The sequence below is a fragment of the Schistocerca americana genome, chromosome 1 (genome assembly GCF_021461395.2).
Source record: "Schistocerca americana isolate TAMUIC-IGC-003095 chromosome 1, iqSchAmer2.1, whole genome shotgun sequence".
In the NCBI taxonomy this organism is placed as follows: Eukaryota; Metazoa; Arthropoda; class Insecta; order Orthoptera; family Acrididae; genus Schistocerca; species Schistocerca americana.
In genome coordinates, this window is record NC_060119.1 from 219,208,209 (window position 1) to 219,233,160 (window position 24,952).

Consider the following 24,952-nt stretch of genomic DNA (forward strand, 5'->3'; position numbering starts at 1 on the left):
CCTCATGCACAGATAATCGCCAACTCCAGCATTCCACCCTGAGGTGCTGGGTTTGGCGGTCATGTGCGACTGTCTACAACTTAACGTGTCTTCTTTGTGGTAGGTAGCAATCTATTAGTTCTTATGAGACAGCTATGTACTAGAGGTTTCACTAGCGTAAAGTAAACGGAAATTAAAGCAGACTACTGCAAAACTGAATGCAACTTTGGCCGTACAACAAATGGAAAACTGTATATTCACATATACAAAAGACTAATTTCAGCCTGTATTTAGCATTCCAATAACAAGGTAAACAAAGTTTTTCTAAAAACATTTTATTTCCCGTAATAATTTTTGTCGTTTGGTGATAAGATGTTTTCTGCAAATTGTTGAGAAATTTGTAGTTTTGAGTATCAGAGTTAATGAAGAGGTAAATGCGACGATATGCGAATATTTGCATTTGTATTAACTGATTGTGTGTTATCGTGAAAAGCGTATTTGAAGCAGTTGTGTAACTCACATACTAGATTATACTTACGAGGTCCAGTGTGAGTTGTAATTCTCCTGTGGCAGCGAAACTTGATAGATATTCTGCGTTAATATCGAACCGATTTACGCTGCAAACAAATTAGTTTCAATTTTGGCTAACAGGTGCAAATCCGGGGCTGTGAATGCAAAAAGGATGTATAGGTATGTTTCCATATGCATTTGATTAGGAACATGACTTGGCCAGAAAACGTCAAACAAGACAGAAAGACGCAATGTTGATTTTATTTTATTATCTTCCACTCACATATTTTGTTCAATGCGAGCACCGAAGACGTCGACGAGTGCCAGATTTGCACCTGGTGGCCAAAATTGGACTATTTGTCTTCCAGCGTAAATCGGGTCCGCATGAACGTATTAGCATAGCTACCAAATTTAGCTGCCATACGATGATTACAGCCCACACTGGACTTCTGTGGGTAGCTGCACTTTAATTTTAACCACCTGGCACATCGGGGAAACTGCGACATGAAATTCGCCAGTTTATAGTTTTGGGGAATTGAGAAACGAATAGCCAACCGTTGTGGCCGAGCGGTTCTCGGCTCTTCAGTCTGGAACCGCAAAACCGCTACGGTTGCAGGTTCGATTCCTGTCTCGGGCATGGATGTGTGTGATGTCCATAGGTTAGTTAGGTTTAAGTAGTTCTAAGTTCTAGGGGATAGATGACCTCAGATGTTAAGTCCCGTAGTGCTCAGAGCCATTTGAACCATTTTTGAGATACGTATATCAATAGTACATTTATGCAAAGAAGGGATTATTTTGATATTTATTGGTTTTTTGCAATCGATTATTTGACAAATGATTATAAAGAGATTTGATAATGTGATTGGTGTAAGGTAAAAGACGTTGGACTGTGAGGTTTGGATGCGCTGTCTGATTAGCTTTGATGGATATCAGCCATCAGATCATTCGTACACATTTTGTGGACTAGAGAGATTTCTTTCTATAGTCTGAGTGGATTCAGGGCTCAGACATCTTGACGATAGGACGTATTAATATTGAGCTCTCAAAAGTCGTTATAATTTTGAAGCAGTTGCCGTCGTAAATAGAACCCGTAGTATCGTAACGTGGTAACGAACGACCGATAACGAGGAAAGTGCAAAATTCCGAATTTTTCTGTGAACTGTGATCTATTTCGAATAACTTAAATCCGCGTAGCGTATTGTACAAATCGTGACCTAGAACTGATTGTTCGAAGCAACCAATTTGTAGGATACTGAGAGCGCATTCTACCGGGTGATTTGAAAACTGAATAAATCACGGAATAATGTAGATCGAGAGGTACAAATTGACACACATGCTTGGAATGACACGGGGTGTTATTAGAACCAAATAATACAAAGTTCAAAAAATGTCCGACAGATGGCGCTTCATCTGATCAGAATAGCAATAATTAGCATAACAAAGAAAGACAAAGCGAAAATGATGTTCTTTACAGTAAATGCTCAATATTTCCACCATCATTCCTCAACAATAGTTGTAGTCGAGGAATAATGTTGTGAACAGCACTGTAAAGCATGTCCGAAGTTATGGTGAGGCATTGCCGTCGGATGTTGTCTTTCAGCACCCCTATGGATGTCGGTCGATCACGATACACTTGCGACTTCAGGTAACCCCAAAGCCAATAATCGCACGGACTGAGGTCTGGGGACCTGGGAGGCCAAGGATGACGAAAGTGGCGGCTGAGCACGCGATCATTCCAAACGACGCGCAGGAGACCTTTCACGCGTCTAGCAATACTTTGTTTCTTTTTTTTTGTTCTAATGAAACCCCATGTCATTCCAAGCATGGGTGTCAATTTATACCTCTGTATCTACATTATTCCGTGGTTTATTAAGTTTTCAAATTTATACTGACTTTTTGATCACCCGGTACTTACAGTCAGGGTGAAATGTCTCAGGTAACAGATTACTTTGTAGAGTATAAGCTCGCTATTGAGAGAGCTTGTGCGTAGGTGTGAATGCTGTACTTGTAATTCCAAAGTAAATCGGACTTGATGGTGAATGTTTACACAAGGAGCCACAATACATTGAAATTTTCAATCAGCGACCCTCTCTCATTTAACAGACAGCCAAACCTGATACTTGAAGAATCATCTTACGCGCCTTGTTGTTGCGTTTATATTCTCCATAACTGCGTTTTGTTATTGCCACGGAAGGTACGGAGTCAATTTAATTTTGGCCCGCTGCATACGATTCTGCCAATTGCACATGAAAACGGTTGTGGATGGCAGGTTACGTTGGCGGCCTGATGGCACTATGTGATGTCGAAACTGGTACCATGTGTTAAAAAGAATAAACGACGTTAGATTCAAATACAGCAGCCGATTTTGCTATCAGTCATCAAACAGTTCTTGCATAGGCGACGCAGCGGACGACGCAGCGGGCGACGTGACAGAAAAGGGGGGAATGTCAAAAAGACTGACTAAAGGTTATCCTGAAATAGTGGAAGTGATATTACTTGGATAACATCAGTATCACCACGCCACAGCTGCGGCGTATGTGTTATCACACGTATTTATACGCAAAGATTATCACGTTTGGGCCAAATGGAAAAGGTTTCGTGCCACACAGAAAACGTATCCGTGAATTACTAGCGTGAAACCCTTAGTTAAATTTTGGCGTTGCATGTGTGACGTCACTTAGGAACACCACCCTAAATGAGAGATGTGCGCTGACTACACGGATTGCCATACATCGGAAAGAAGTTGTTTCAAACCGAATCCATTGCTTCTACAACAAAATCATCAGCGATGGAACGGGTAAAAATAAAACAAAGTTTACATAGATTAGGCAGCTAGCCTTATACACTCCTGGAAATGGAAAAAAGAACACATTGACACCGGTGTGTCAGACCCACCATACTTGCTCCGGACACTGCGAGAGGGCTGTACAAGCAATGATCACACGCACAGCACAGCGGACACACCAGGAACCGCGGTGTTGGCCGTCGAATGGCGCTAGCTGCGCAGCATTTGTGCACCGCCGCCGTCAGTGTCAGCCAGTTTGCCGTGGCATATGGAGATCCATCGCAGTCTTTAACACTGGTAGCATGCCGCGACAGCGTGGACGTGAACCGTATGTGCAGTTGACGGACTTTGAGCGAGGGCGTATAGTGGGCATGCGGGAGGCCGGGTGGACGTACCGCCGAATTGCTCAACACGTGGGGCGTGAGGTCTCCACAGTACATCGATGTTGTCGCCAGTGGTCGGCGGAAGGTGCACCTGGGACCGGACCGCAGCGACGCACGGATGCACGCCAAGACCGTAGGATCCTACGCAGTGCCGTAGGGGACCGCACCGCCACTTCCCAGCAAATTAGGGACACTGTTGCTCCTGGGGTATCGGCGAGGACCATTCGCAACCGTCTCCATGAAGCTGGGCTACGGTCCCGCACACCGTTAGGCCGTCTTCCGCTCACGCCCCAACATCGTGCAGCCCGCCTCCAGTGGTGTCGCGACAGGCGTGAATGGAGGGACGGATGGAGACGTGTCGTCTTCAGCGATGAGAGTCGCTTCTGCCTTGGTGCCAATGATGGTCGTATGCGTGTTTGGCGCCGTGCAGGTGAGCGCCACAATCAGGACTGCATACGACCGAGGCACACAGGGCCAACACCCGGCATCATGGTGTGGGGAGCGATCTCCTACACTGGCCGTACACCACTGGTGATCGTCGAGGGGACACTGAATAGTGCACGGTACATCCAAACCGTCATCGAACCCATCGTTCTACCATTCCTAGACCGGCAAGGGAACTTGCTGTTCCAACAGGACAATGCACGTCCGCATGTATCCCGTGCCACCCAACGTGCTCTAGAAGGTGTAAGTCAACTACCCTGGCCAGCAAGATCTCCGGATCTGTCCCCCATTGAGCATGTTTGGGACTGGATGAAGCGTCGTCTCACGCGGTCTGCACGTCCAGCACGAACACTGGTCCAACTGAGGCGCCAGGTGGAAATGGCATGGCAAGCCGTTCCACAGGACTACATCCAGCATCTCTACGATCGTCTCCATGGGAGAATAGCAGCCTGCATTGCTGCGAAAGGTGGATATATACTGTACTAGTGCCGACATTGTGCATGCTCTGTTGCCTGTGTCTATGTGCCTGTGGTTCTGTCAGTGTGATCATGTGATGTATCTGACCCCAGGAATGTGTCAATAAAGTTTCCCCTTCCTGGGACAATGAATTCACGGTGTTCTTATTTCAATTTCCAGGAGTGTATTTCAGCCTCAGACGGCAAAGTGGTATCACTGCCGATTTTTAGACATATTAACTAGCCATCATCACACGAACATTTGAAAACGGTGCATAGTAATTCAAACTGAATGCTTCACATGGAACTGCGTAGGGCAGAGTGCCAGACTGATGGTAAAAGAATATTGGTAATTAAATTCCTTTTGTTTTGAAACTTCCTGGCAGATTAAAACTGTGTGCCGGACCGAGACTCGAACTCGGGACCTTTGCCTTTCACGGGCAAATGCTCTACCAACTGAGCTACCGAAGCACGACTCACGGCCGGTCATCACAGCTTTACTTCTGCCAGTATCTCGTCTCCTACCTTCCAAACTTTACAGAAGCTCTCCTGCGAAACTTGCAGAACTTGCCCCAGGCTGTGGCTAAGCCATGTCTCCGCAGTATCCTTTCTTTCAGGAGGGAAAAACGAATATCTATTTGCCACCGTGTGGGCACTAATTTATCGAACCTTATCTTCGTGGTCCTTACGCACAATGCGTGTTGATGGCTGTGGAACCGTTCGGCAGTCAGCTTCAAATGTCGGTTATGTAAATTTTCTTAATAATGTAGCAGCCCACCTCTGAAATGCTTCGACGCCTTTCCTCAATCTGACATGGTACGCATCCCAAACACTCGAGCAGTACTCGAGAATAGGTCGCACCAGCGTCCTATGTGCGGTCTCCTTTACAGGTGAACCACTCTTTCCTGAAAGTCTCCCAATAAACTGAAGTCGACTATTAGCCTTCCCCAGCACAGTTCTCAAATGTTCGTTCCCTTTCATACCGCTTCCCAATGTTATTCCCAAATATGTAAACGACTTGACTATGTCAAGCAGGACACTACTAATACTGTATCCAAACATTACATGTTAGTTCTTACTACTCGTTTGCATTAACTTACATTTTTCCACATTTAGGGCTAGGTGCCATTTATCACGCCAACTAGAGATTTGTCTAAGTCGTCTTGTATTTTTCTACACTCAGTCAGCTTCGACACCTTACCGTACACCACAGCATCATTAGCAAACATCCTCACACTGTTGCCTACCCTTTCCGCCAAATCATTTCTATATATATAGAGAAGGACAGTGGTCCTATCACATTTCCGTGGGGCACTCCTGACGTATACCCTTGTCTCTGGTGAACAGTCGCCGTAGTGGGCGACATACTGGGTTCTATTTCTTAAGAAGTCTTTAAGCCGCTCACATATCTGTGAACATATTCCACATACTCGTACCTTCGTTAACAGTCTGCAATGGGGCACCGTGTCAAATGCTTTCCGGAAATCTAGAAACATGGAATCTGCCTGTTGCTCTTCATCCGTAGTTCGCAGTATATCATGCGACAAATGGGAAAGCAGAGTTGCGCACGAGCGATGCTTTCTAAAACCATGCTGATTCGAACGCATAAGCTTCTCAGTTTCAAGAAAGTATTCGACCTCAGAATGTGTTAAAAGATTCTGCAGCAAATCGAAGTTAGGTACATTGGTCTGTAATTTTGCTGGTCCATTATTTTACCTTCCTTCATAATGGAGTCACCTGTGCTTTTTAGCCGGCCGGGGTGGCCAAGCGGTTCTAGGCGCTACAGTCTGGAACCGCGCGACCGCTACGGTCGCAGGTTCGAATCCTGCCTCGGGAATGGATGTGTGTGATGTCCTTAGGTTAGTTAGTTTTAAGTAGTTCTAAGTTCTAGGGGACTGATGACCTAGAAGTTAAGTCCCATAGTGCTCAGAGCCATTTGAACCATTTTTTTTTGTGCTTTTTGCCAGTCGCCTGGCACTTCGTGCTGGGCTAGAGATTCAGAATATGTGCAGGCTATGTAAAGGGCTAGTGCCGTAGAGTATTTTTTGTAACACCGAATTGGGATTCCATCCGGGTCTGGAGAAACGTTTGCTTTCAAATCTTTCAATTGTTTCTCCACAACAGAGATGGTTATTACTACGTCGTCTATACGGGAGTTTTACGATGGTCAAATGACGATATGTTTGTATGATTCTCCTGTGTGAGCGATTGCTTGAACGTGGAACCTGGTACCTTGTAGACTTACTACGAGGGCTGGTCATCCGGCCAGCGTGGATGTGGTTTTTACGCGGTTTCCCACACACCGGACTGGTACCCACGTCCCACCTGCGCAAACATTTAGAAAATGTTCTCACACTTCAGCATGAGAACTTCTTTAGAAGCAGGCAGACGGGCCACACAGACACGGTCCCGGGTGGAGAGTTGGCGTCAGGATCCAGCAACTGTCACTAACACCGCCAAAACCCATACAATAGTACCGAACTCGTATAGAAACGGGAACAGGCAAGGAAGAGGAAGAAGAAGAGGAGGATACCAATATTTCAAAAATGTGGTTGTAGAAGGATTCATCAGCTTCTCCAAGAGAAGCAAATTGTAGTCCACGCATTTTTTGATTCCCACAAAACAACAAAAGAGTTTTGCAGTGAACACATGGTGTGTCGTGGGGCGATCACTTTGTTTTTAAAATAATTGAAAAACCACGATCGCTTCAACCTCGTTTACTAGATGACCGGCTTCAGCACTCCGAAGGTGCCATCATCGGATCTGAAACGTGGATTAACATTTTTATGGTTTTATAAATGTTAATCCCCGTTTCAGATCCGATGATGGCACATTCTGAGGTGAAACTGGTCATCTAGTAAACGATATTGAAGCTATCGTGGCTTTTCAATTATTTTAACAAGAAAAGAAGACATTAGGCAACAAGCTAGGTGTGTACCGACAGTGGAGATAAATATGTTGATTTTATCCGTCAAGTAACCGATTGCTTGAACTCACACGTGACTGCTGGCATTGTCATGATATACAATGCGACGTTTTAGGTTGTTTTTCGTCATTTCATTGATAGTTTGGCGAGAAAAAACTGTAAACCATTCAGGATTATGTATGCTTCGATCACCTGAGCCAACGGACCCGACATACACAATGTGATCAAAAGTATCCGGACACCCTTAAAAACATACGTTTTTCGTATTAGGTGTATTGTGCTGCCTCCTGCTGCCAGGTACTCCATATCAGCGACGTCAGTAGTCATTAGGCGTCGTGACAGAGCACATTGGGGAGCTCTGCGGAACTCACGTACTTCGAACGAGGTCAGGTGATTTAGTGTCACTTGGGTCATACGTCTGCACGCCAGATTTCCACACTCCTTAACATCCCTAGGTCCACTGTTTCTGATATGATAGTGAAGTGGAAATGTGAAGGGACACGTACAGCACAAAAGCGTACAGGCCTCGTCTGTTGGTGACGGAGACCGCCGACAGTTGAAGAGGGTCCAGACCACCACACAGGAATTCCAAACTGCATCATGGTCCACTGCAAGTACTATGACCGTTAGGCGGGGGGTGAGAAAACTTAGATATCATGGTCGACCGGATGGTCATAAGCCACACATCACGCCGGTAAATGCCAAACGACGCCTCGTTTCGTGTAAGGATCGTAAACATTGGATGATTGAACAGTGTAAAAACGTTGTGTGGTGTGACAAGTCACGGTACGCGATGTGGCGATTCGATGGCAGGGTATGGGTATGACGAACGCTCGGTGAATGTCATCTGCCACCGTGTATAGTGCCAACAGTTTAATTCGAAGGCGGTGGTGTTGTGGTGTGTTCGCGTTTTTATGGATGGGGTTTGCACCCCTTGCTGGTTTGCGTCGAACTATCACAGCACAGGCCTGCATTGATATTTTAAGTACCTTCTTGCTTCCCACTGTTGAAGAGTAACACGATCGAGCACCTGTTCATAATGCACGACCTGTGTCGGAGTGGTGAGACGACAATAACATCTCTGTAATGGACTGGCCTGCACAGAGTCCTGACCTGAATCCTATAGAACACCTTGGGGATGTTTTGGACTCCTCAGTGCAGCACTCTGTGAAGAATGGGCTGCCATTCCCCAAGAAAACTACCAGCACCTGATTGAACATATTCCTGTGAGAGTGGAAGCTTTCAACATGGCTAAGCGTGGGCCAACACCATACTGAATTCCAGCATTACCGACGGAGGGACCCACGAACTTTTAAGCCATTTCAGCAAGGTGTCCGGATACTTCTGATCACATAGTGTATGTATATTTATCAAAGAAACATCGTTTTCGTGGGAACGCTTGGCAAGCGAAACCTTTTGTTTTGTTGGTTTCGGTTTATCTTGGAAGCCTCAAACATTTCACCGCTGCTTAGTTTACGACTCGCACGAAAATACCTATGTTTCGACTGACAATACGACGTTATAAAGGGGTTTTGGAGTTCCCAAGTGAAATTTTCTTTACCGTTTCTTTGGAACAACTGACTAAGTCCTGCTTTTCATCTTCAGCAACATACGATGGAGTCAATTGGGAAAAGATCATTCATCATCATCATCATCATTTAAGATTGATTATGCCTTTCAGCGTTCAGTCTGGAGCATAGTCACCCTTATAAAATTCCTCCATGATCCCCTATTCGGTGCTAACATTGGTGCCTCTTCTGATGTTAAGCCCATTACTTCAAAATCATTCTTAACCGAATCCAGGTACCTTCTACTTGGTCTACCCCGACTCCTCCTACCCTCTACTGCTGAACCGATGAGTCTCTTGGGTAACCTTGCTTCTCCCATGCGTGTAACATGACCCCACCATCTAAGCCTGTTCGCTCTGACTGCTACATCTATAGAGTTCATTCCCAGTTTTTCTTTGATTTCCTCATTGTGGACACCCTCCTGCCATTGTTCCCATCTACTAGTACCTGCAAAGATCATTGTCCCAACTAAACGTCCTCACAAAATCGAATGTACTGCGGTCTTCTGTTTACCTCTTACATCATAGTTAGTGATGTATTGGCCCCCTTGACACGTGTCGCGCTCAGCATCTCTGCATTTTAAGGAAAAACAATGGAATCCTGTCACCCTTCACCAAAGTAATCGCGGAATGAGTTCTGCAACTTAAAACCGAGCAAATAAATAATTTCTAGTATATGCACGATATTCAAGGAGAGAGTGTCCTTTGCGCCAGATCCCTAACATCTGGCTATCGACAAATTCGTCAATGTTACTCATTTTCCCCATTGTGTTCTCGATTGCCACTTCGATACAATGGGTAATATTTTCCCATTCCACGCGAACATCATTCACTCGTGTTCTATACACAAGTTCAGTAGGTGACTGTGTGTAAAATATTTTCTCTGTTTAATATTAATTACTGCATGCTCGTTCAACAGATGGCTTTTACATGCATCTCATTTCATTTATACACACAACAAGACAACACATACATGGATTTCTTTGTACTGGAGGAAACTGTGATCAGTTATTCTCCAAAATAGTTCCTGTCGACACCTATTTCATTTTGTAACAGTGACGGCCCCACATATACAACGGTTCTTAGAGTATTATCGCTGTAGAAGATTTCTAGCACTTCGACTTGAGTTATACGAGACTCAGTTCCAATGCGTTCAACAGGGGACATCATGTTATTTCATATTTTGTTTGTGACTTTTACATTAAACAAAGTAGAAACCTCGCATCTCTCGATGCAGTTTCTTTGTTTCGCCTGACTATGCACAATGCTGTACTAATTTGGCGAAACTAACCTGTGCGATTCAAACAAAATGATATACGATAAAATGCAGTATGGAATCGAGCGTCAGCAAGAGTGTGAGTGCAGCTTATCGTATTGTTGGTAACAACTGTCAACAATCTCATTGTCAATGGCTGTATGGACTTCGCACCGAATCCCAAACAGATTACAACCAAGGCCACCGATAACTGACGTTTGGTGTACAAGTTTCTAAATTTTTTGGTTCTGTTACGCCCTACGGCAAAAACATAGAACTTATTTTGGGGATAATGGATGACAACAGAGTTGAATTTTCAACTTTTCCTTATTTTTATTACAACAGTCGCTGCCAGCTCCTCGTGACTTCTAGACCAAGAGAGATTTGAGTTTCTCGTGTTTACATTTTTGTAATGCAGTCTTTAAATTCCATCTGCTACCTACCACTTCGGAAGTGACCTTTTGCTTTAGTTCGGATTTCATGACAGCATCAGCAAATGTTCACTTGAGCTTTAGCCATAACACAATGATGCTGAAAATGGCTTGCTGATGTCTTTGTGCATTTTCGACTCAGTCTACCAGTTTGAGAAGACACATCGGGGTAACGCATTTTACACTGTTTAATAGAATGCTCCTTAGGTGGTTCAACACCATGTGAACGAATGATCCACAACAATGATCCTAATAAACTGCTGTTTCCCGGGCAAGAAAGCAGTTTGGCTCCGTTTCAAGACTGCGACGTGCAGTAACCAAGGAATAGCTAATGACATCGTTCCATGGAAATTTTGTTTCATCGATGTTTGCCCATCAGTATCTCTGTAGTTTCAGGAGACTACTGAGCGAAACTATAAGACATAAAGAAAAATGCCACAGTGTCAGTGGACAGACCGACTCTCCAATTTCCCATTCGTTATACCCGCCATGGCGTAGCTGCACTGGGGGAAAGTCTGCAGAAAGTGTAGACAAAGTATCCGCTCCGTACTGTTGCATCGAATTAGGTCGAGTCTATAGACAGGCAATTCAGTGAACTGTAGCGACTTACCAGGCAACTCCTGACAGCAAAGTCACTGAAGTTCACACACTTATTATCGTTTTCCACGGCACAGATGGTGAGCACTTGTAATGTGAGTTAAAAACTTGTAGACGCTCTATCCACAGGTAGGCTATACATTTATTTTCTGCATGTCTTAAAGTTCCGCGTTTCCTGGAACCATGGAGGTAGTGATGAGTAATACTGTACCAAATTGTTAAGGCTTCTGTGGCCACTTGCTGACAAATTGCCTGTTGGCTTCTGTGTCGGGTTCATCGGCCGACGTTTGTTTCATGATTTTTCTGACGTTTCGCCAACACGAGTGGCTGGCACTGTCACAGCTTCAACCTCCGTTGCTGGTGGCGGACTGGAGTCCAAGGGCTTTTCCGTTGTCAATTCCGGTGCGGTTCTGCTCTTGCTACCTGTAACTGTCGTTGGCTGCAGCACGGGAATCCAGGATCTGGATAGAAAGCTCTTTACAAACCGACATAGAAGATTATAGAGTGTCTCAAATCGACAAATAAGGAAAGGGAACCACTTGTTTTGTGGGGGATCTACCGCTTACCATGTACGTACGGAAAAGTCTACGTTCGAATGAGTGGTCGCTGAATCAACACCAGGATCACCGAACATAAGCAGCATTACTGGTTGCGGCGGGTGGAAAAATCGATCTCTGCGTGAGGCCGACAACGTAGTAAAATTTGCCGATCCAAGTGTTCTTGCTGTGGAGAAGAGTAGTTAAAGCACCCGTTTGTTCAAAAAAGCTATCGAAATACACAAACATGAGAATAGCTTCAACAAGAAAGTAGGAAGCCTCAAGGTGAAGAGAGCCTGGATTCCCGTGCTGCAGCGAACATTCGTTGCAAGTTACAAGAGGCGAATCGCACCGGAGATGACCATGGAAAAGGTCTTACACTATACGCTCCAGGTACTTACAATCTGCGGCCTCGAGCTCGACTCGAGGCTGCCACCAGCAAAAGAGGCTGAAAAAAGAGGGTGAAGCTTTGACAACGCCAGCCAATCGTACTGGCAAAACGTCAGCAAAATCATCAAACCTCGACCGAAGAACCCAAGACAAAAGCCAACAGGCAGTTTGTTAATACTGCACTGTCATATTTTACCTGCTATAAAGGGTAATTCAAGACGATTAGGGATTTACTATCGGCTATAACTAATACATAACGATACACCGATAAGAATGACAGAGAACTTCAAAGAAACTTCCTGGCAGATTAAAACTGTGTGCTGGACCGAGACTCGAACTCGGGACCTTTGCCTTTCGAGAACAAGTGTTCTATCAACTGAGCTACCCAAGCGCGACTCACGCCCCGTCCTCACAGCTTTACTTCTGCCGGTATCTCGCCTCCTACCTTACAAACTTTACAGAAGCTCTCCTGCGAACCTCTTGCGTACATGCCTCCTTTAGAGAAAACAGTTGTAGATCTCAGAATGCCCTCGCCTCGATGAGTCACCATATACTTCAGTGGTTCCTTTGAAACGGCACGGTCGATTTCCTTCTGCATCCTTGACATAATTGGATCTTGTCCTCCGACTCTAATGACCTCGACGCTGACGGGACGTTCAACCTATTCTTCCTTTTCCTTCCACATTTTTCCTTGGATATTCTTACAATTTGAAATCTGCTTCCTCTCTTGCCTTTATGTAATCCATCTGGAGCCTCAACCCCGTACATTAACTTTTTACACGTAGTGTTTTCAGTGACTAAACTGAGGACTGTACAAAGTTCTAGTATGTGGCTTTCCCGTTTATTCGCGCGTCGTATTCGAAGTTCTCCTGCTATTTTCCTTTCTCTTCGTATGTGTTACTGATAATTTGGGGCAGTGGATTTAAGTGGATTATCGCTGAAATGTTGTCAGCATGACCAAGGAGAGTCATAAGAACTCCAATAATATATGTAAAATGTGAGATTTCTTATATATGATCTTTAATTCCTATTGATGTATCTCTATGCATTAAATGGTGATAGCCGTTTAAAATCGCTGTACTTGTATGTATTTTTAAGTATCTTGTAATGTGATACTTCCAAAAAGTGTATAAAATTCCGTTATCTGCAGAACTTGTACACTGTGGCCAGTACAAGTTCTGGTGACAAACTGCGCAGGTAACATACAGAACTATTCCATTTTCATAATGAATGAAAAGATTGCCGCCATTTGACTGTAAGATTTTATTATTTCACTACCGTGATTTCGCTTGTAGTACCATTTTGAAATGCAATGGCGAAAACTCCATTGCCCGACTCGTTGATTCTGACGTCGCGTTGGGCTTGACACTGCGGTAGTTAGGAATCACATAATTAGCCTTACACTTTTCGTTGAATCTAATACAGTGCATCTAATTAATTTTCTCTTCGTACATCCATATTTAAACTGGATGAGGGTGGGACACAGCTGGTATAATTTTTATTAAAATGAAATTCCTCCAGCTGTACTTAGGATTTTCTATTTCCTTCGCTACTAGTTTCGACGTTCCGTCAACGCCACTTTCAGGCCCGTACACTCCGATGAAATCAGCTGTGTGTGGCTCAGTCTAGAAGTCTGCGGTGAGATCTCACCGCGGACTTCTACACTGAGCCACACACAACAGGTTTCATCAGAGTGTACGGGCCTGAAGATGGCGTTAACGGAACGCCGAAACTAGTAGCGAAGTAAATAAAAAATCTATAGCTGGAGGAATTTCATTTTAATTAAAAAAATAGTAATTAATTTTGTCTTCATCCATTGTTATTGAAAACCATACGCGTACGTATTTTTTAGCAAACAGTTTATGCATTTTCCTTGGTTGGGGACCACAGTCATGATTATGCTTATGAATAAAATCGTTTCCGCCATTCAACTTTTTTTCGAATCACACGTATGGTGGTTTCTCCGATGCCAACGGACGAAGATCAAAGTAACTCAATCCACTGATTGTATTAGATTCAACGGAAAGTGTGGAGCGGATGATATGATACTTAACATATTTGTGTGAAGACCAGGCGAATGTCAGAACACCAAGACGACGTCAGAAGCAGCGAAAGAGGAATGAAATTTCCACCATTGCTCATGTGAATGGCAGAACAGCCGAAATCACGACAGTGAGTTAAATAAACAATAAAAATTGAGAGTCAAATGGTGGCAATAATTTCATTCGAAAAGCATATTACGACTGTGGTAACCAATGAAGGGAAACACGGCGTAGACTACTTTCCATTTCGATAGAAGCGCCAACCTTCCGACACGGCAGCTATCTAATGCCGTTTCTCTTGAGTGCAAATGATTGCATAGGCGACAGCAACCACGCATCCTGAGAGCCTATGTTCTAGCTCTCTTATTGTTTTCTTTCTTTCACTTTCTTATAACTCTCTTATTATTATTTCTGTTTTTGTTTCACTTCATTTCATTATCGACTTCAATAGTTACTATGGCTCTGCGGCCTCGTTCAAGCACTTCAATCATAAAATGACTGCGCGAAACCTGTATTGCACTCGGAATACGAAGAAAGGGGCGTAGGGTGTAGGTAGGCTCACTAAACATTCATACGGTTGGTAAATAATATATGTTTATTGAGTGTAATATTCTTCAGAGAAATTACTATGAGCCGAACGTTGTGCAGTTTGAGAAAGCATTCGAGAATATCAAGGAACTGCTCGTTCCAGAGAAGCGCAGGAACAGTGAATGTACTTATATAATTTTTGTGGCTTTTAGTCCTTGCCGCGACGCTCATTACGACTGACACCTAAGGCTACAGCTGCGTCATTCTCCCACGCACCCTGTAACTGTACCACGCCGGATCTCCCAGCACGGCTTTTTGCTTATGCTGACAACATAGCACAAGACTTTACCGCATCGCCGAAAACGGCACGCTGGAAAAAAATACAGGGCTTGGTTTATGTAATTGAGTGGCCTGAAGTAGTTGGAGGTGTTGCCCAATTTGAGAATGTGGCGTGTGTTTACGCCTAATATTGCGGCTAGGCATGGAGTATGGCGCGAGTGTAGACTCGGTATATGAGCAAGCTGTTACAGATAGACGTACGCTGAGCGTGGCAGCTCGTCGCGTTTTAATCAACTTAGAATGTAGGGTTGTAATCGGTGCAAGCCACAAGGGTTACAGCAAGTCGCAGATCACACAAGAATTCGGATTCCCGATGTCAGCAGTGTCGATACTGGATCTTCAGTATCGCAGAGATTATGTCTCCCCAAGCGTAAACCGCCGAATGGGATGACACGTGTTGTCTAGCTGGCGTCACGTCGCTTCCGTGCAAGGCCCACGAGAAACCATGGAGGTAAGAATAAGGGGAGGTGGCGCTACGTATCCCAGCCGTACTACGTTTTGAAGCCATGGGGGCGTGGCTTACTGCCATGACACTTTGACCAAAACATTGCCAGTGTGCTATAGCGCTGCGTGTATTACAGTCGCTAATTGCACCATACACGCATGTAACGTCACCAGATTGGTTGTTTCAAAGTTTTTGTTTAAAATAAAATCTCGTAAAGGCGAAATTCCGCGTCTCTTCTGATTAAAAATAGTTTTTAATGTAATATTACGAATAGCTAGTCTTCAATGTAAACGATACAATTTTGTTAATTCAGTAATAAACGTGTATCACAAACTAAATAATAGAAACTGAAAACTAAGTTAGCTATACCCTCCCTCCAAAGCCCCATAAATACATCTTGTTTGTAATACGTATTGGGACATTTCAGTTACGTTACACTAATGGGAAACACTGTTCATTACCACCAATATTTACTGAAATACGGTACATAGAATGGCAAATCTACACAGTGTCCTGTTTAGGCCTATACTTTACGCCATTTAATGTAGTGTTAGCTTTTAATTTGGTACATGATGAAGACAAAGTGAGTTACTCAACACTTCGATTATCGACGATACGTACGTATTATACTGAAACGTGAACTTGAAAACTAAGAATTTAATTCTTTGAATTAACATACCTTTTGCAAATGTTTTGGGTGTGTAGGGAAAACTACAGCATTTTCTCGGAGCCTTACTGTTGAAAGGGAAGTTCGGTCTATGTCCTCTTCTCGGAAATACTGAGAACATATAGTGCTCCACTTAGACGCACGCCAATTCTTCCTCCTCACGGCATTCTCCCACAGAGCTTTCCGACTTTCATTTTTAGGAAATTAAAATCATACAGGAGAAAAACACGCTATAGTACAAGTACCGATGTAGCACACGTTCATTCACAATGAAGTTGTAAAATCACACTTAACGAGACAACTTACATATGAAATGTTATTCCCTTCGATTTCGCATCACTATCAGAACGATTCGTACATCCGAACACCACACAAGTCACCATAATAACGCAAAATCCTTCCAAAAGCGAGCGACAAGCCTGTGCACACAAGCTTACAGCAGCAATGTTTTGGTCTGACTGAGATGGCTACCCTCGGCTTCACATAGCTTCACAGCTGTGACGTCACGGCGTCTCCGTCTATTCTTACCTCCATGCGAGAAACACAGGCTGTGGTGCATACGTCACAGCAAGTGACGACCCTGACGGCGAGCGAGTAACTATTTCAGACGAGTTTAGTAATGTTTAAATGCATCAACTTCTCGATAGCACACAACGAAGTTTTAGGAGGTACCTTTTCAATTAAATATTGATTTCCTGTGGGCCCTGCAAGGAGTCGAGCGTTCACGAAGTGTGGTGGCCAAGCCAACTAGTGTGACGTCACAAGTTCGTTGCATAGGCCGTATATCTCGTTGGCCCCGCTCCCTGTAGTGCCATACGGGGCGATCGACGGTCTGCTGTGTCGGATGCCCGCCGATATGTTGTGAGGCGTCAGGGACCCAAAGCTGCCAGGGCAGCACAACAACAAATGTATCGCGTGGGCTGCAGCAACCCACGACCAACGCGTGTCCCTTTCAAGTCTTGGCCACTCAGTGGAATTTAAAATAAGAGCTTACGTCAAAGTCCGCGGCGGTTAAACATCGTCTGAGAACTTACCCAGTTGTTGGGCACGTCAGGCTGTGACGCGTTGTCTTTGGCGACGCCCGGGTGCCACACGAAGTACTCGCGGTACTTGGCGTGTTCCGGATGTGACGTGTTGGTCGCCTTCTGGAACCACTCATGCTCTTCGCTGCAGTGGTTCGGCACGAAGTCCATGAGCACCTTCAGCCCTGAAGCACAGGAGACATCCCCTTTATTGTTACAATACAGTACAGCTGTAAGTAGGCTGTTTAGGTTTTATGTTGTAATGCCACATAGCGCTCTGTATGCAAAACACTTACAGTGCTGTGTGCAGTCTGTGGCTGGTTTGCATTGTTGGAATATTTGCTATTGTATGTGTTGGGTAGTTGGATGTGAACAACGCGTAGCGTTGCGCAGTTGGAGGTGAGCCGCCAGCAGTGGTGGATGTGGAGAGAGAGATGGGGGACTTTTGAGAGCGGATGATCTGGACGTGTGTCCATCAGAAAGAGTAAATTTGTAAGACTGGATGTCATGAACTGATATATATATATATATATATATATATATATATATATATATATATATATATATATATATATATATATATATACTCCTGGAAATGGAAAAAAGAACACATTGACACCAGTGTGTCAGACCCACCATACTTGCTCCGGACACTGCGAGAGGGCTGTACAAGCAATGATCACACGCACGGCACAGCGGACACACCAGGAACCGCGGTGTTGGCCCTCGAATGGCGCTAGCTGCGCAGCATTTGTGCACCGCCGCCGTCAGTGTCAGCCAGTTTGCCGTGGCATACGGAGCTCCATCGCAGTCTTTAACACTGGTAGCATGCCGCGACAGCGTGGACGTGAACCGTATGTGCAGTTGACGGACTTTGAGCGAGGGCGTATAGTGGGCATGCGGGAGGTCGGGTGGACGTACCGCCGAATTGCTCAACACGTGGGGCGTGAGGTCTCCACAGTACATCGATGTTGTCGCCAGTGGTCGGCGGAAGGTGCACGTGCCCGTCGACCTGGGACCGGACCGCAGCGACGCACGGATGCACGCCAAGACCGTAGGATCCTACGCAGTGCCGTAGGGGACCGCACCGCCACTTCCCAGCAAATTAGGGACACTGTTGCTCCTGGGATATCGGCGAGGACCATTCGCAACCGTCTCCATGAAGCTGGGCTACGGTCCCGCACACCGTTAGGCCGTCTTCCGCTCACGCCCCAACATCGTGCAGCCCGCCTCCAGTGGTGTCGCGACAGGCGTGAATGGAGGGACGAATGGAGACGTGTCGTCTTCAGCGATGAGAGTCGCTTCTGCCTTGGTGCCAATGATGGTCGTATGCGTGTTTGGCGCCGTGCAGGTGAGCGCCACAATCAGGACTGCATACGACCGAGGCACATAGGGCCAACACCCGGCATCATGGTGTGGGGAGCGATCTCCTACACTGGCCGTATACTACTGGTGATCGTCGAGGGGACACTGAATAGTGCACGGTACATCCAAACCGTCATCGAACCCATCGTTCTACCATTCCTAGACCGGCAAGGGAACTTGCTGTTCCAACAGGACAATGCACGTCCGCATGTATCCCGTGCCACCCAACGTGCTCTAGAAGGTGTAAGTCAACTACCCTGGCCAGCAAGATCTCCGGATCTGTCCCCCATTGAGCATGTTTGGGACTGGATGAAGCGTCGTCTCACGCGGTCTGCACGCCCAGCACGAACGCTGGTTCAACTGAGGCGCCAGGTGCAAATGGCATGGCAAGCCGTTCCACAGGACTACATCCAGCATCTCTACGATCGTCTCCATGGGAGAATAGCAGCCTGCATTGCTGCGAAAGGTGGATATACACTGTACTAGTGCCGACATTGTGCATGCTCTGTTGCCTGTGTCTATGTGCCTGTGGTTCTGTCAGTGTGATCATGTGATGTATCTGACCCCAGGAATGTGTCAATAAAGTTTCCCCTTCCTGGGACAATGAATTCACGGTGTTCTTATTTCAATTTCCAGGGGTGTATATATATGTATATATGTATAATGACTTTTGAACACTATTAAGGTAAATACATTGTTTGTTCTCTATCAAAATCTTTCATTTGCTAAGTATGCCTATCACGAGTTAGTGCCTTCAGTAGTTAGAATCTTTTATTTAGCTGGCAGTATTGGTGCTCGCTGTATTGCAGTGGTTCGAGTAACGAAGATTTTTGTGGGGTAGGTGATTCATGAAAGATATAGGTTATTGTTAGTCAGGGTCATTCTTTTGTATGGATTATTGAAAGTCAGATTGCGTTGCACTAAAAATATTGAGTGTCAGTTTAGTGTTGATCAGAATAAGTAAAGAGAGAAATGTCTGAGTACGTTCAGTTCTGCTCATCTGTTTGAAAATCAAATAACGTAAGAGGTTTATCAGCACAGTCATTCATAATTTTTCTAAGGGGATGTTTCACAACGTACCATTACACTTCTATTCTTTATTATCACTTATATTTGTAGTGGGTATTTGGAGGAGGGAGGCGGGGGAGGTTGGGGTGGAGTCTTAACGATGGCTGCCCGAAGCTCAGGCCTTCGGCATGCATACCAACATCTAATAATTTGCTTACACGCAGTTGACCTACACATTTATTTTGTGTGATTTATGGCGCCAGTAGCTGTTGGTTAATAACACCCCAGGTATTTCCCATGTATTTATCTGCATTCCGCTTGCCCACCAGGAAGTGTATACAGGGGTTGTAGAATTGAATGACTACACTGAAAATTTGTGCCAGACAGGGTCGCGAGCTGTCGCCTTACCATTTGGCTATACGTGCACGACTCAAATTTCCATATCTCGTCAACCATGCGTGTACACCCTGTACTCGTACATCCATTATGTATATTCCAGTACAGGATAGACATTTTAACTGAAAGCCTCTTGCCCGGTGTCGGCTGATTAACACCACACTGCATCGTGTCCAAAGGGACTTTGGATCGTAATTCAGAATAACACAGGCACCGCAATATCGTCTTGAACACGTTTTAACAGAGTCCCCGAGGATACAAACTGTAGATATGCACTTGAGAAAAAACCAATATGTCCCCACATTGGCACCATTCACGTGATGGCAGTCTTCAGCACGTCTCCTCATCTATGTCCATGCAAGTTCGAGGCGTGTTCCAAATACATCGAGAGCCATCCACAATGTGTTCTCGGTGTTTATCGACACTATCAGCAGGACTGAAATATACAAAACCTAAAAACACTTTAGTGCACAAAAAATTTCAGGTCATGGGCCTAAAGGGCAATAGTATTAGCTAGCCAGGACCAGTCCACGCGTTGTGAAGCTTCGTGCTACGTAGTCACCAACAGCCAGATAAAAATGTAAATGCTGTGTGGCTAGGGCCCCCCGTCGGGTAGACCGTTCGCCTTGTGCAAGTCTTTCGAGTTGACACCACTACGGCGACTAGCGTGTCGATGGGGATGAAATAATGATGATAAGGACAACACAACACCCAGTACCTGAGCGAAGAAAATCTCCGACCCGGCTGGAAATCGGACCCGGGCCTTTAGGTATGACGTTACATCGCGCTGACCACTCACCTACCAGGGGCGGACAACAGCCACATGAAAGTGTGCCATTGTACCTTCATACCTGTAACACATACCCATCTTTCCGCGACAAGGAACATCATCCCAACGTAGCCTTAGACATTAATAGTGTTGTGACACTGGCGTTAGTGATCTGGTGAAGACTTCGAATAATGGAACACATTGGTTTCCAGACCTTTCTTTACTAGGATTATTTGTTTATTACATTGTTCTCTACTCGCCCCTTTCCTTTGTACCTATAGCAGTGAAACAACGTATATGTTACCCATTTTTTATTGTTCTGGTGGATCGCTTTACGCTAATCTCTCTGCATGCTGTAAGTTTACTACGTATCAAGAAGGAAGACTTAAAGATACGTTAACAAGCCAGGTGGTCTAGTGATGGACACTGGACTCCCATTGAGGAGGATTGCGGTTCAAATCCTTATCAGGCGATCCGAATTTAACTTTTCCGTGGTTTCTCTGAATCACTTAAGTTTAATGTAAATACCAGATTTGATCCTATGCAAAAGACACGGCTGGTTCCTTTCTTCATCCGTCCCAAAAACGTACTTGTGCTTCGGCTATAATGACCTCATCGTCGACTAGATGTTAGACCTAATCTTCCTTCCAATTGCACACATATTAGATGTCGTTCTGTAATGTAAAACATGTTCGCTAAAATTATCAGTAACACATACGAAGAGAAAGGAAAATAGCAGGAGAACTTCGAATACGACGCGCGAATAAACGGGAAAGCCACATAGTAGAACTTTGTACAGTCCTCAGTTTAGTCACTGAAAACACTACGTGTAAGAAGTTAATGTACGGGGTTGAGGCTCCAGATGGATTACATAAAGGCAAGAGAGGAAGCAGATTTCAAATTGTAAGAATATCCAAGGAAAAATGTGGAAGGAAAAGGAAGAATAGGTTGAACGTCCCGTCAGCGTCGAGGTCATTAGAGTCGAAGCACAAGATCCAATTATGTCAAGGATGCAGAAGGAAATCGATCGTGCCCTTTCAAAGGAACCATCCTGGCATTTGCCTGGAGCGATCACGGAAAACCTAAATCAGGATGGCCGGACGCGGGTTTGAACCGTCGTCCTCCCGAATGCGAGTCCTCGAAGCTAACTACTGAGCCATCTCACACGGTGGCAGATGTTGACTCTGAGCATAATTTATTTGTGCTGAACTGCAGGTTAAAACTGAAGAAATTTCAGATCGGCAGGAAATTAAGGAGATCGTACTTGGGTAAAAAGAATGAGTTTCAAAATCAGAATTTTTTTTTTTTGTTTTTTTTTTTTTTTTGTCATCGGTATGTTGATTGGTTTCATGTGGTCCACCGCTAATTCCTCTCTTGTGCCAACTTCTTCGAGTAACACTGGCACCTTACGTCCTATATCTAGACGTAGAGTCTAAAGCTTCCTGTAATAGCAAGGAAGTTATTCAATGGCATCTTAACACATGCCCTATCATTCTGTCCTTTCATCTTGTCATTCTTCTCTATGTGTATCTTTCCTCTCCGATTGTGCGGGGAACCTGCTCATTCTCTACTTTAGCAGACCACCTAATTTTCAACCCCTTCTGCACCCTATCTCAAACACCTCGATTATTTCCTGGTTTCCAAATAATATGTGGTTCACTACCACACGAAGTTGTACTCCAGTCGTATACTCTCAGAAATTTACTCCTCAGATTATGGACGAGTTTTGTTATTTGTAGACTTCTTTGGCCAGGAATGACCTGTTAGCCTGGGCTTTTTATGTCCTCCTTGCTTCATCGATCATGCGTTATTTTGCTTCCAAGGTAGCAGAATTTCTTAACTTCGTCTTATACGTGGTCCCCAACTTTGATTTTAAGTTTATCATTAATAAAATTTCTGCCCCACATTTGTTTTTGAGTTTATCGCTAGCCCCATTTTTGCTACTCCTCATTATTTTCGTCTCTCTTAGGTTAAATCCCAGTCCATATTCTATACTCATTAGACTGTTCATTCGACACGTGCAGCAATTCTTCTTAACTTTTACAGAGGGCAGCAATGCCATCTGCGAATGTAATCACCGATATTCTATCACAATGAATTTTAAATCCTTTTCTGAACCTGTCTTTGCTTCTTCGTTGCTTCTATGATGTATCGATTGAACAGTAGGGGCACAAGAATTCATCCTTTTCTTGCACCCTTATTCATCCTAGCACTTCGTTCTTGGTTCATCATTCTTATTTACTCCCTCTTCGTTCCTGTACATATTGTACATTACCCGTCTTTCTCTTATAGCTGACTCCTATTTTTGTCAGAATGTTGAACATTTCCACCATTTTACATTGTAGAACGCATTTTCTAAGTCGAAAAATCTTATCAAACATATGCAATCCTCTAGCGAGGCGATATGCACCTGTGCAACTATGTAAATGTTTTTGCTTCTCACAAGCTTGGTTCAGCACTTTCTGTGCTATCTTCAATATGTTTTTGTTTATTACCCTGTCTGAAAATTATTATTAAATGATAACATCTGGTGACATTATAGGAATTTCAGCTTAGAGTTATTTATGTGCTCAAAAACTGATGATTACGTTTTAAATTTGACGGTGGTTTACATATACAGCTAATGGTAAATGTTACAAATTTGAGTCATGAAATACAGCATGTTTATGTTGTGGCGACAGAAATACTGATGGAAGATATTTATAAATACCTCAAACGACGCTATCAGTCGCTTTGTGCTCGTAGTTTTATATCTTCCATACATTATGAAATCTTCAAACAAGAATAGTTTCTACTTCGTTCTTGTTCGTCCATTTCAGACTGAAAAACTCTGCATCATATCGCTTTATTTAGCGTATTACTAACAGTTTCTGATTCTGTAATCTTGTTTCCCGTTGTGTCAAATGTGTTAAAAATTTATATCGACACTTTCGCTATTTTGAACTGCTACACTCCATTTTTTATTTTATTACAAAACAGGTTTATGACTTGCTCTCATGTGCATATATAACGTTCATTTATTACTCTGTGCGTTTATTTGGAGGGTGACGCACAAATATCAAAGCGTTAGTGAGATCTAGGATGTTAAGTCTGATACTTGTATGATGTCTCGAGGGGTTTATTTGCACTGTTTTCTGATGTGGCAGTCAGTGTTCTATTGTAGAATTAGTGAGACCCTTGAGAGAACATGAAATAACATAACAAAACTGTTAAAGCTGGTGAGCCAGGACAGTACCTTTAGATTTGAGAATGACGTAATGATTCCAAATAAAATGAAGACAGTTGTTGACAGGAGAGGATATTATCGGATCGTCAGGTTAGTGAATAATGATTCTGTGAGAGTGATACTTATTATTTACTAAATTATGAAATACTAGTTGCAGCCAGCCCCGGGGAACACCGGGGTCGGTTCCGGAGAAATGCAGGAACACGGGAAGCAATATTGACCTTACGATTATTCTTAAAAGACAGACTGAACACAGACAAACCCACGTTTCTAGCATTTGTCTATTCAGAGAAAGCGTATGGCGACACTGACTGGGAAACGCTGTTTGAAATGAAGATAACAGAGGTAAATTAAAACCTGTGTATAAACCAGACTGCAGTCATAAGAGTTTTAAGATACGAGAGGAAAGCAGTAGGCCTACTGGATAACTGAGTAAGAAAGAGTTGTAGCTTATGGCTGACGTTAATCGATCATTACATTGAGAAAGTTTTAAAGAAAACCAAGAAGAAGTTGAATAAGTGAATGACAATTCAGGGTGACCAAATACTTTCTTTAAGGTTCACCGATTGCATTGTAATTCTGTCGGAGACGGCGAATGGCTTGAAAGATGACTTGAACGGAAAGGATAGTATCTTCAAAAGAAGTAAAGCGAGGGTAATGGGATACAGTCGAGTTAAGTTAGGATTTACTGAAGAAATTTAATCATGAAATGAGAAACTAAAAATAGTAGATGAGTTTTACCATTTGGACAGCAAAATAACTAACTATGACCCCAAGTCGAGAAAATATAAAATGCAGACGGGTGATACGAAGAAAAGTATTTCTGGGAAAGAGGAACTTGTTAATATCGAATATAATTGATAAGAAGCCTTTTGTATAGGAATCTG

General features: G+C 44.0%; 1 protein-coding gene and 1 non-coding gene across 2 annotated transcripts in view; both read right to left on the reverse strand.

The window, feature by feature from the left end:
* The window catches only part of LOC124620491, a 274,372-nt gene that overhangs the window by 47,291 nt on the left and 202,129 nt on the right, over positions 1–24,952 (reverse strand). The window contains exon 12 of the mRNA XM_047147076.1: positions 17,314–17,486. Within this exon, the coding sequence (XP_047003032.1) occupies positions 17,314–17,486 (173 nt within the window). The remainder of the gene's footprint in view (positions 1–17,313; positions 17,487–24,952) is intronic.
* On the reverse strand, positions 4,953–5,029 carry Trnas-uga. Its single transcript has one exon. It is a non-coding gene; the product is annotated as a tRNA-Ser (tRNA).